Source organism: Lichenostomus cassidix, chromosome 19 (assembly GCF_008360975.1).
Source record: "Lichenostomus cassidix isolate B80296 chromosome 19, HeHo_3.0, whole genome shotgun sequence".
Classification (NCBI taxonomy): Eukaryota; Metazoa; Chordata; class Aves; order Passeriformes; family Meliphagidae; genus Lichenostomus; species Lichenostomus cassidix.
Window position 1 is genome coordinate 7321665 of NC_139499.1, and position 13142 is coordinate 7334806.

A 13142-nucleotide genomic window follows, 5' to 3' on the forward strand; every position below is an offset into this window, starting at 1 on the left:
GCTCAGAGAAGCTGAGTTGCAGCAACATGGCTAATGTTGCACAGTCAAGCCCCAGATGAGATAATTTCCATAAAACAAATATTTTTACAAGAAAAAGAAATACTCTGTTTCGGGATAGGTAAAGTAATGGAAAAAAAATTAGAATCATTTTCCTCTACCTCATTTGTAAGTTCATAGCTTTGCTCTAAACAAGCTTAAGCAAGTTACTGTCCCTGTTTTCTGTGTCATCCTGGATGTTCAGAAGAGCTGCAGTGTGAGGCATCGTGCAACAACTGTTAATAAAGCACAAGCAGTGATTATTATGTCCCATTACTGCAGAAGGAGTGAGAGTGTGCAGCCTTTCCTATATGGGGAAAGGGATCATGAGAAGAATGATAAAACTGGCTGCAGAGGGAGAGAGCATTGCCAAAAAGCACCTCCATGGTTTCAGTGATTTAGAAAATCCAGATGTCCTTTCAGTTAAAATAGGTGACCACAGCAAATTAGTGGAGGAAGCTCCCAAGTGCTTTCTGGAGCTGCAGTCCATGAAGAATAAATGAAAAACTGCTGAGTGCTCAGACTGTGTACCAAACTTTTTATTGCTTGGTTTGGAAACCACAGATTTCCTTCTTTTTACTCTTCCCTTCCCTCAAATTAAGCTGTTCTGAATCATTGGCTATTTGTGACACCCAAACAAGACCACAGGCTTCTGTAAGGCTGCCCTTCAGTGAGGCTGTGCCAGTGCTGCTCACTGAATTGGCTGCCTGCACCTTTTCCAGAACTTGCTCATACTCAGAGAGCTCCCCCCAAACCTGGAAGCATTGATCAGTGGGCCTGAGCCAACAAACTGAAGTGCAGCAGATTCCCCCTTCAGTAATTCCAGATGTCCCAAATCCAGAAATACACTTAACTGCAGTAGCTGGCTCTGCTGTGTGTGTTTTCACAGTCCATTGAAAATGCACATGGTAAAAGCAGCAAATTTTTAATGTGGATGAACTGATCATCATCGTGGCCCTAAGGCAGTGATATCATTTTCATGATGTGATGCAGAAATAGATGTGGAGCTTTCTGGGAATAGAATTCCTCTGCATTCATTAACTGCAGAGATTGGCTTGGAATTGTGGTCATCATATAGAAAATTCCATTTCCTTTGCAGCATCTTGTATTATCTTTATTGCCAGGAAAGAAAACTGACATTCATAGCTCATCTCTGCTTCCTGAGACTCTCATTGGCATTGAAACTCAGTGTGCACAATGCTTAGAGCACAGATTCAGTTCTTAACTCCATGAAAGTCAGTAAAGTCTCTAATGACTGAGATCTCCTAAGAAATATGGACAAACTTGCAGCTTTCTTTCCTCCCTCCTAGGCTGAGAATGAGTATGGTCAGCTGAAGGAGGTGTGTGACCGACAGGCTGAGCAGCTGAGCAGAACCAGCCAGAAGCTGCAGGAGAAGACATCAGAGAATGAAGCAGATATCAAAAACCTGAAAGAGACCATTTTTGAGTTGGAAGACCAGGTGGAACAACATCGTGCTATAAAACTCCACAACAACCAGCTCATCACTGACCTAGAAAGTAGGTGAAACTTAAAAAAGCATTTAAATTAACTTATTTGGGGTGCTCAGTTATGGCTGCAACAGGGAGGAGGAGGAGGCCTGTCCTTTACAAATATTCCAATTTGGCATAAATTCCCTTCTGCTCATGCACAAAAGTACTATTTTAACAGATAGTGCTATAGATGTAATATTAGAGACAGTTTCCAAGCCTCATTCTTCAGGGAAGGAGCTATTGCACATTCTAGAAATCTAAATTATTGGTCTTTTTAAAGAGCTTTTAGAGAAAAGCACTGGGAAGAACATTAAAGTTGAGGTTGCTGTGGATGGGGAGCTGCCACCTGGTGGAACCAGTGGCTGTTCCACACATCAGTGATCCCTTGGGATGTGTGCTGAGTGAGCGAATACACGTGGGATTCTCTAAATTTCAGTCTGGTTTAATACCTGAAAATAACAGTGTATTTTGGAGATGTTTGAGTAACAGATCTGTTGGTTCTATTCCTGATCATTGACAGTGTCTTAATTCAGTTTAGTCTATTTTAGTGGCATTACCAGAATCAGCTGCTCTGCCCTCCCATTTTCGCTTTCATGTTCCCCTTAGGTGTTTAATAATCTTTTCACATTTTTTATCATTCCTAGATAAAGCAATGAAGCTGGAAGAACAAAAACAAGATACAGAGAGGCAACTGAAGGCTCTGACTAAACAGCTGAAGGTAAGGTTTAAGACAAAGCTAGGCTGAGCTTTTATAGCAATACTGGATTTGAGAGAGGCATTGTGTTTTCCTAGAACAAGTATAGAAGTTCTTTCTGCATCCTGTCAGTCTCCATTCCCTTCACTTTGTACTTCTCGACAATATTGGAGTGGAGAGCTTAATATCAGTTTCTTTGGCAATATTTTTAGTGCTATAAAGAAGCACGTGTTTAGTTTGACCTCATCACCACCTTAAAATTGTGCTGAAATCCCAATCACTTGTTGATCACTGCAACAGAGATCCATAACTAAGTGCTCAGCTGAGTGGGTACAGTTTGACAGCAATTTGGGGTTCTAATTGCTCTTTGCAGGAGGACACAGAGGAGTGGAGGCGTTTCCAGGCTGACCTGCAGACTGCAGTGGTTGTAGCCAATGACATTAAGTGTGAAGCTCAGCAGGAGCTCCGTGTGGTCAAGAGGAAGCTGCAGGAGGAGGAGGAGAAGAGTGCCAGGCTGCAGAAGGAGCTGGATGAAGTGAAGGGCAGCACCAGGTTGGTTGGTTCCCATTTACCAAGGCCAAGACTTGATCTCTGTGCCTGCTAACACGCATGCAAACAGTGCTTTGTTAGTAACTATTCACTGGCTTGGATGTGCATCTTGTCTGTTTGTAACTCTTCCAGCAGATTTTGTTGTCTCTTATTCTAAGATGTTTCTGTTCTTTTTCTTTTTGGCAATCTAGTTCTATCAACTAGGCCGTGAAAGTTTTAATCAGCAAATACTAAGTAGTAACAATTGCCAGTATCCTCTGATAGCTTTATTCTCAGTATGGTGTTGCTTTCACAACTGTGCAGCTGTATTAAACTATCTGTGGAAAGAGGGGTTGGATGCAGATATTCCATGGGACATCCAAAAGTGAACTTAACCTGAGGGAAGTCAGTGAAGAAAGACAAAGTAATACGAGCAGTCATCTGTTCATCAGAAATGGGTGTCAAATTAATTTTGCTCCTCTAGATTTTGGTATATAATCTCTCTTCTAGTAGATTCATGGCCATTGGCAGAATGGCCACGGGAATATGGTGAATCCTTTCATTTCTTTCAGGTGAAGTCCAGCTCTACATTGTACTTATTTGTTAAGTTTTCCATTCAGGCGTTTCCACAGCAGCTGTACAGTAGATGGGACTAAAAACATGGCAGAGCTTTTTTGTGGAGGTGTATGAATCAGAATTCCTGGATTGAACAAACAGAAAAACTTATTTTCAGAAAATAAAGGAATGTTTTTAGGCTCCAGTTTCATTATCAGAGTCCCAAGTGGATGCAAAGAAAAGCTGTTACAGACTATGTACTCAGACAAAATGATTACCAGACAGTACTTAAGTTCTGGGCTCTGTTTCCATTCCTAATTTGTTCTTAATGAAATTTCTCTTGTTGAAAGCAGGGTTCCTGTATGAGGATGGGGAATCATATTCTTATAGTTTCCTTCTGTATTATTTTGGTTTTTAAGATGTATTTGATAGTACTTAAAGTGAATAGAATGACCTGCTAATTTGCAAACTGGAATATTTATCTTCCCTCTATTAGGAACATTATCAGCTCTTTGGAATAAGAAGCCTGAGCTGCAAATACTCCTTTTTAGATTGGAACCCCTGAACCCATACAGATGTAGTTCCAGGAGGAGATGTTCAGACATGTGTTTAATGAAGTCAGTTTTGGCATTTGTGTCTCCCTCTGTGTCACACACATGGATGTGTCTGTCTCTGTGTCATGTTGACTCTCTGTGTAGCTTGCTTTGAGTATTGCCTTGGTCCTGGAGCCAGATATGCTGTCTGTAGCAGGCAATATTGATTCTCTTTCAAAGGCAGGTAATGAAAGCAAATTTTGCATCTGTCAGGATGATTAATTTGACTCTCAGAGTGTGCAAAATGTCTGTACTGAGTGGTATGGGGAACATAATGAAGCCTATGGAAGTCACTGTCTAAACACACCAGTGATCAGCAGCTAAGCACTGGAATTTTAAAACTCTACTGACCTATGAAACAAATTCCTGAAGTCGCCAAAGCTCCTGCTGGGAGCCAGTTCTACACTGCCAGATATTTTTGCATTCCTGAGGTCTCTGTCTTCCCCAGCACCTCAGCTTCTTTCACCCAGGAAATTCTGGAGATATTCTCATCATCACTTTTGTCATCTTTCACAAATGCCACTGCTCAGAATCAGCAGTAGATTCTGGTACCTGTGGTGTTTTTAATGTGTGCTCAGCACTGGTGGAAAGAGTTTGTATCATAATACCTTAACAGAGTCTATAAAGTATTCCTCATGTTTGCTAATGCTGAGCAGCTGCACACTCAGCTGAATGTCTGATGGTCCCTAGTGAAAGTTTCCAGTCTGATTTTTAAGCTCTCATTGGAAAATGTACCTTCCAAAGAGCTTGCTACTCAAAGGTTTTTGGCAAAATCTCAGCCATCTCTTGAGGGTCATTAGACTCCACCTCATAAATTCATTTTGAAGCCAATTTATCTCCTACGACATCCTGCCATTTTAATGTTTGCCTGTGGCTGCCTGAGTTCCTGCCTCCAAGTTTGATTTCACCGTTACGTTCTTCTAATCAGACAAAAAGTCATTTTTGGTTTAGGAACAGCCAAAGAACTTGCAGAAAAAATCCTGATGAGGTCATCAGAGTTCATCTGAATGAAGGTAAGAGCCTCCCAAAGGCATCTTTAACACAGATTAAATGTCTAATTCTATGACTAAGAATGTTGGGGGGGAGGTTGGACAAACATCAACCAAATGGAATAAGGGAAAAAGGAGTTAATGTGTCCCAAGTTAGTACTGGTTGAAACTACAAATGGATTAACCCATGCTTCAGGCAGTCTTCTATGATATTTTACATCCTAATTGATGTTATTTTTCTGCAGTAAAATGCAAAAGCTTACAATCTGCTGTCGTGTAATTATCTCCTCACAGGTAGTGGAAATTGAAGTTAAATAGTCTCCATCCTTGGAGGTTTTCAAGACCAGACAGGATAAGATCCTGAGTAAAAGTTTCAAGGTCTTACTTTGACTCTTTGCCTTCAAATTGTCAAAGTTACTTTGGCACTAAAACATTATGTACCTTGAACCAAGAACATGGAGGGAAGACAGCTGGGCCAGGAGTAGTACTTAGAGAAATTAAATCTGTCATTAAATGAGCGACTTCTTAGAATAATAAAAAAAAATTAACCAGATCTTCAAACGGAAGCCTAAACTGAAGGTTGTGATGCATCCAACTAATTTGCTTCTGTTTTTCCTCCTAAAGTCTCAAAAGCCACAGCATGGCAGTGTCACATGCTTTTCTCCTGGAAATGAGCTTGTACTCTGTGTATTAAACCCTGCTGTCAGTCTGTATGTGCTGATGTGCTGCTCATTTGTGCCTGTGTTTGCAGCTGTTCTGTCTCAGAGGTTTGATAGTTCACTCTGCTCTCACTCACAGCAAGCAAAGGAGAATGGCAGAGCAGGGGCCTCAAAGCAGTGTTTGCTCCTCAGAGTTGTTTGGTGCGGGGGTTTTGGGTTTGTTAGGGAGTTTTGGTGGGTTTTTTTTACACTGGGTGAGGTTATTCCATCCCCTTTAGTGTAAGGACCCTGGAACAGGAATTTTGGCTGAGGTAGAGCAACTGAATGTGTTCATGTACCCCTTTTGAATGAATAGACTGAAATGACCAGAGGAGAGGAGAGCCAGGAACACTGCCATCCCTGTTCTAAATTGATTCCCTGGCTTTTAATGATAAATTTCTTCCTATCTGAGCAACATAGATTCTTTTTATTTTGTATTCTTGTTGCTCATCACACCCCAAAGCCAAGTTTGTGGAGTGCTAAGGCACTCCTTTAACTGTTCTAGCACCACCACTGGCATTTCCCCCCTCCCTTTTTTTAGAGGTGGTGGGGTGATGTAGAATAGAGAGCTGTACCTCAGGGTGGGCATTGTGTGACTTTTCATAACCTCCCTGACTGCTGTCTGTCTCTCCATAGGTGCCTGATCTCTACCAGCTAACACAGCCCTGAAAGGAGGCACAGCCAGGCCTGTGAGACACTGCAGGACTTGCCTTCAACTCCCAGCTGAAAAAGGGAAGTTTTAATTCAAGAAAACACCTCTGGTTTTTTTTTTTTTTAATTACCCTGCAAAATTCAAGTTTATTGCAAAGTGTGAATGCTCAGGTCCACCTCTTCCCCATGGGCAAGAGCCTCTTTGTTTCAGAAGGCTTCTCTCTTCAGAAGACACCAGGAGGCAGAAGAAGTTCTGAATTATTCTAAAGCCAGCTAAGCCCTAAGAAGTAATCACAGAGATTTGGGGATCTGAAATAACTGAGAGCTTTTTTTTGAAGGGATGGGGCTATTTTCCTCGAAACAGACATTCAAACGTGCCATTTAAAGCTTAAGCAAAAATTAAACTGTGTATGTCTGATTTGTAAAATTTAATGGGCATATACATGAGTTCTCCATACATTATTATATTCTATGATCTATCCCCGTGTGTCTGAATACATATAAGAGTACAGATGGTTTGTACAGACACACAAACTGGGTGATAGGTTACTGAAATCCAGCAGGAAAATTGATTAGAAATACGGAGTTACTCAGTCTCAGCTGCTCTGCTGGTTTGATTTTCACTCCTGCATTGACAAGGCACTCACCACTGGGTGGCACGGCCGACCCGGTGGTGTTGGGAAGGGACAGCCACGGAACATGTCCTGCTGTGACCTTCCCAGAGAAAATTCCTTGCGAGGTTGGTCCTCCTGTAAGAACTGCAGATGTAGAGATCAGAAGGAAAAGAAATGAACATATCAAGCCCCCAGTAAACCCCCTCTCAGAAAGGAGTCGTTCTCATGCCTTTAACTCAGGTGAAGTATATGATGATCAGGGAGAACTTGAAGTTCAGCTCTGCGACTGGAGACACCTGGAGAGAGCTTTCCATGGATGCTGAGGAGAAGCTCAGAGATCACCATCTCTACCAGGAGATTCTCATGATTTGTTCCAGGACTGGAATTTTGTGTTTTGGCTGTGGGATTTCTGTCCTTTTCTTCTGGATGTGAAGACCCAGCAAGGGCCTGGTCTGGGAGCAGGCTGAGCTAGTGGAGAATTCCACAGGATGTCCTGGCTTTGGCATGGCCCCACCTTTGTGCCGTGCTACTGGAGTGTTTGCCTATATGCACACTTGTGTTGCCTTTCTTTGCTGTGCTGGCAGCTGTTGAATGTTGGTTTTTATGTTTCAGAAATATACATTGAAGTGCCAAATAAATGTTTAAGTGTTTGGAATTGTCTGCTGCCTGCCCTTGGCCTCTCTTCTGTTCTGTGCATCAGTAGCTGTGTGTCTCTACTCTGTGTGCCTTGGAGTTCAGGAGGAGTCACAATGACAGGAACTGTGTCAAAGACTAGACTGGGAAGTCATTATTTCTGAAAATGTGGTCCTGTGGTCTTAGGCCTTCTGTGACAAAGTCATTGGAGCAGTTTAGAAATTTTAGGAACAGAGGAAGGCTGAGTTTGCCAAAAATCTATACACACAGCACAGAAAAACTTGCACCTTGTTGTTAGTCAGTTGTCCACGTATTTCAAACCTAGAAAACAAGGAGACTCACTCTTGCCATTAGAGAAAAGCTCACTGCCTGTCCTTCTCTCACCAGTGAATGAATGAAACTCAGCAGTGGTTTTGTGAAAGGGGCTGCACGTTTTAATTCCTTTGTGGCTCCTGTGCTCTGCTTCCTCCTGGAGCTGCTCCACTTCAGCCAGCTGCATGTGCAGCATTTATCTATGTGAACCATTCATTCTTGTTTCCAGGAAAGCGTACAGGAGTTGGTGACATTTTGTTCAAATCCCTCATTTTCGTAGCAGAGCTTGTGTAGTTCTCTTGAGTGGCCTAAGCTATGCTGAGCTGAATAAATTCTGTACATATGGAGGAGTAATTTTGGGTTTGGAGTTATGGCTTGTCATTAATCTTTCTAATTTGTGCTCTATACTGTCATCCTGAATTAGCTTGCTACTGCAAGTTAAGCTCTTGCTCTTCTGCTTCTCTGTTAAGAAGCCTATCTCTGTACGCACACATGCATCCCCTTATCCAGATTGTTCTTTTTTTAAGTTGGAAAGTTCTCACCAATTTCATCTCTCCCATTGCTTGTTACCTGGCCTGTGTGGTTTTATTTGAAGCAAGTGGCTCTCAGCACTTTTATTCCTACCTTCTCTGCCAAGGTTTGCAGCATGGGAGTCCTCAGTTTTCTGTTGTGATTGTGTTTAATCAAGGAGATTGTTTCAGGCTGCCTATTACAAATATACAGATGGAAAATTACAGGAAGGATCCTTAAAAAAAATGGAAACTGGTTGTAGCTCCAGCGCTTGAATCTCTATAATGACAAAATAATGGCAGGTGAATTCTCAGTGGATTCTTGTGTGGCACAGGGGCTGCTCTAGTTACTCTAACATTATTTACCATGTTTGTATCCTTTTGCAGGCTAGACTGAAAGGATAATAAATTGCACTGAGTGGTTTGGTATCTTGAGGTGGAAGTTTATCCTTCCTCCATGCTTTGCTAGAAGCAGGACTCCTTTAGCTTTTGTGGTTTGTGGAGCTCAGGTGCAGGTACTGTCACCTATTGATTTGTTGTTTCTGCTTTATGAACCACAGAACAAAAAGTCAAGGCAGGAACTTATAGTTAGCAAAACACTGTCTCCCTCAGAGCTCAGTCCATCTCATCCAATCCGCCTTTCCTCCTTCCTGGATTAAATGAGAATGGAACTGAAATGGCTTTTTCTCCAGCCATCTGCCTCTGCAGGCTCCCCCAGCACACAAGGAGCTTCAGTGAATTAGCAAAGAAATAGCAAATGGCTGCTTAAAGACAGCACCTCCTTAAGCTCCGCCAGAAATAGAAACTTGAGTCACTCTTATTCTCTTATTCATTGACACCCTTTAGCCTCTTTCATTTTCTGATGGCTAATGGGAAAGGAAAAGGTTCTGAGTACTGTTTTTAGCTCACAGAAGTTGTTCAACCTCACAGGCACTTTCTGGATGGAGTCCTCCAGCCACCTTATGAAGTAATTTCTGGTTTTGTGTTCATGTAGCTCTTGCTGTGTAGCGTACATGTGTAAATACAGGGAGATGTGGTGATAGCTCAGATAGCTCAGAAGCTCATGTGCAGGTTCTGAGCAGGAAAGGAAGGTACAAATAATTTTACATGACTAGACTTTATTTGCTTGCAGCTTTCCTAAACTAAAGCTAGGTAATTGCACTCCCAGTGTACCTGAGAAATACAGGTAAGTCTCTAAACAATATAATGTAACATACTTGACCTAAAGCAACTTTCAGTGTATGATTGTATTTGCTGTTTAACACAGCTGTGGGCTTTCCTGTACAAATTCCTCTAAGTTCAGCACCTAATCTTGACTTCAGAATTTCTTTTCAAAGGAATAACTTACTTATCCTTCCTGTTAAAATATGAAACCTTTTCTATTTGGTTTGTCTGTCTTCATTCCAGCCACTGGATTTTGGCCTTCTTGTGTCTGCTAAGATGAAACACTTAACAGTGTTATTCCCCATATACCTCCTTATGGATAGTGATTGAGGGTTCATTTATTCAGCAGATGTCTCTGTTGATAAGTTATAAGTGTTGAGTTTTTACTCTGAAGTGGATTTTATTTTTGGTTACTTTCCTCGTTATAAACTGAGAACTGCAGTAGTCTCTCAGCCCCTGTGCTGTATTGAAAGCCCATCTTCAGGTAATTACTGATGATTACTCAAAAGTCTCATCAAATTGCTGGTTTTTCTTTTCTGTGAAAACCCTCCTTCCTGTGTGAGGATGGGAAATGAGTTTGTTAGACTCAGTGATTTAGTGTTTGCCAGGCACTGCAAGAAAAGGACCCAGATACTTTGAGGTGTGGTCCATGTTCTGGGCATTGCAGTAAAACCTGCACATTGTTGGATTTGCCTCACTGCATATGAAGACCTTTAATCTCTGCTTGCACTTCCTGTTACCCCTGACTTTGATGTGGTTTGTGCTTTGCAGGCTGACAGCTGAAGAGGTGGAATCTCTGGAGACAGACACAGCCAACCGCTGGCAAGGGATTTGCCTCAGCAGAGCATCTCCCACACCTCCTGAATCTGCAGCCACTGTGAAGTCACTGATAAAGTCATTTGACTTGGGATGCTCAGGTATTTGAACATTGTATTTTGTAGTAAAAAAATTTGCTAGCAGTGAGCAGGCTCTGCTTCTTGCTTCTAAATGGGTATTTTGTCAGTGTTTGGTGTATAAATACGGAATGTCACTACACCATGGTTCCCTGGTCTGACAAGAGAGTGACAGTTGGGTTTGAAATCCAGATGTTTTTGTGTTTTTCCTTGCAGGTAGCACTGGACAAAATATCCCAGTTCACAAGGTGCCCAGGAGCCCTCTCAGTGGAATTCCAGTGAGGACAGCCCCAGCAGCTGCTGTTTCCCCAATGCAGGTACCAGGAGTTCTTTCTGTCCTTGTGAATTCAATAGAGGTGAACACAGTGCTGGCTCCAGCATCTGCTGACAGGGGGAAGGGGAAACTCATCTGTTTGTTTGCTGTGGAACATCAAGTGCTGTGGTCCTAACAAAAAGGATCAAAGGGAGTTTGTCTTGACTTCAGCTGAGAGGTCTCGGTGGACGGATGTGAACTCTGTGGAATACAGTTCTGAACTTTTATCACCATGGACCAGAAAAGAGGTTTCAGTTATTGAGAGTGAGATACAAGAAACATCCCTCTAGACCAGGGAGCTGGCATGTGAGTTGGGTGACATGGGATTAAAGATTCCAAAATGTGTGCTCCCAGTTATCCAGGAAGGTCTGGGAACTTTGTATTAATGCCTTATGATGGGATATTAATGCTGAAAACTGTTGCTGGAGCTGCAGAGACAAGAATCCTTCTGACATATGACTTAGGGTGTTGAGGGCCGAGTCAGGGCTAGGAGCAGGCATCCTTATTTATGGTTTGTGGCACTAAATTGTGTTTGGCAAGAAAAAAATCATGCAAATAGAAGTGTGAAATAGTCCAGAAACAAATGTATTACCAGATAAAAATATTGTCCCTTTGTCCTTCTATTTTTCTCAATTACTTATTTGGCTCTAGGTCCAGCTGATAACCTGCTGAGAGGTTTCTGTGTCCCTTTATGTGCTTTGTGATCTTGAGAAAGCAGGAACATCTTTCTGCTCACCTATTTCAGCATGATATCCAGTACTTCTTTAATTACCTTTTGCACCTTTGTTTCACAGAGACATTCTGTCTATAACAATGCCAAGCCAGCCAGCAAGGGCATTGCCAGACATGCAGATCTGTCAGACCTCCCTCTTGCAGGTAAGTTGTGGTTAATGTGCAGAAAATGCCTCTTTTTGTTAGCTAAACTTGTTACTAACTGTTGGCCTCTCCCTGGGCCATTTTTCCTCTTCTACATGGTCAGGGGAAACATGGAAAGTGCCTCCAGTGGCTTTGTTTTAGAGAGCTTATTAATTCTGTAGTGCTTCTATTCCCATCTTGATCATAACTAAAAAATAGCTGATTTATTGTGGTTTGCCAACACAAACTTGCCTTCTTTATTCCAAAGTATCCGTGGCACCTCTTTAATCCACGCCATGGAACTGGAGAGGGTTGGATTTTGTTCAACATGTATGTCTCTGGAACAAGTCCAAAGCACTGTCTTTTGAGGGTTTATTTGTTTTTTAATTGAGCTTCATTTGAAATACATCAAACATTTCAGATACCGATGTGACTGTTTTAGGAGCAGTCATATTTGGGCTGGAAATAGTTTGTTTTGAGAGTTCTCAAGAGATGAGTTTGTTTTCATTTCACACTTTGCTTTTGTTCTCTTGTCATTTAATATTCTTTTCTACCAGTGTTTGTTTCCCATTTTCTCTAGGGCCCTTTATTTTGATTATCTGGTCGTGAATGCAATTGTTGCATTGCAATCAAAGCTAGCAACAACAGGTTCTTGAATTTTTAAGGACAGATGAAATACTATATTCCTGTAGTGAGGAAAAAAAATCAGTCACAACTTGTTGATTGGTAGATTGGATTTTCTGCAATAGTTTGCTAACACAGGAGAGAAGTTAGAACCTGGCTTCATTTTTAGACTCATCAGATCTTCTGCCAAGGCTCCTCTTCTACCACTCAGAGATGGAGAACAGCAAAACAGGTTATAGGCTGGATGGCAGCATAAACATCTTGGGTGTCTTACTGGGTTCTCCTGCAGAAGGAAATGCTAAGCAAGCAGAAGTGTCTGCTTCTGTCCACAGGAATGGACAGAGTTTATTTACTTGTATCAGTTGGTTTCCAGGAAGTCTTGGATGAGTGTATAGATCCCAAACACAACATAAGACCTTTTTAATCTCTATCAGTTTACTGTAGAGTGAAACGATCTATCAGCTGTCTAATATAATGCCAGTGCTTAACAATAAATATCCCACTCCAGGCCATAGATAATTTCTGTTATTACCCATAGACAGTTGTTCTGTGAAAATCTGTTAAAATCAACAGATACTTTATAAGCCACAGTATGGTAAAAATTTATGGTTGCTTATCTAACAAGTTCCTGTATTTACAGCTTCTCTTTGTACCTGGATTTAATTTAGTTCCAATAATCCATAGCAAAGGCTTACTCACTGTAAAGTTGTAATAGCTCTGGTTCCAATCTAAATAATCCTGGAAGGCAGTTGATCCAAGCCCTATGCAAACAACACTGAATCAAAAATTATCCCCAAGGAAATTCAGAGCGAAAGAAGTCTCCATAATGAAAATCTTCTGGCTGATTCCATCTGACCAGTGTCACAGCAGGGTTCTGTGATGTCCCTAATGTGACCCAAATGTTACATAGTTGGAGAGGAGCGTGGATTGCTTCATCCAGAGCTGGTCTTTGGCTCTGATCTTTGAGAGTCAGAGTTTTTCTGGCTCCAT

General features: G+C 41.7%; 1 protein-coding gene across 5 annotated transcripts in view; it reads left to right on the forward strand.

Annotated features, from left to right (window-relative positions):
• SPECC1 (sperm antigen with calponin homology and coiled-coil domains 1) overlaps positions 1-13142 on the forward strand; it is an 87504-nt gene that overhangs the window by 52931 nt on the left and 21431 nt on the right. For all 5 annotated transcript variants that reach the window (XM_085078744.1, XM_085078743.1, XM_085078742.1 and 2 more), the window contains 6 exons: positions 1347-1554; positions 2172-2245; positions 2595-2773; positions 10239-10384; positions 10577-10677; positions 11468-11549. In XM_085078744.1, coding sequence (XP_084934870.1) covers positions 1347-1554; positions 2172-2245; positions 2595-2773; positions 10239-10384; positions 10577-10677; positions 11468-11549 — 790 coding nt within the window. The remainder of the gene's footprint in view (positions 1-1346; positions 1555-2171; positions 2246-2594; positions 2774-10238; positions 10385-10576; positions 10678-11467; positions 11550-13142) is intronic.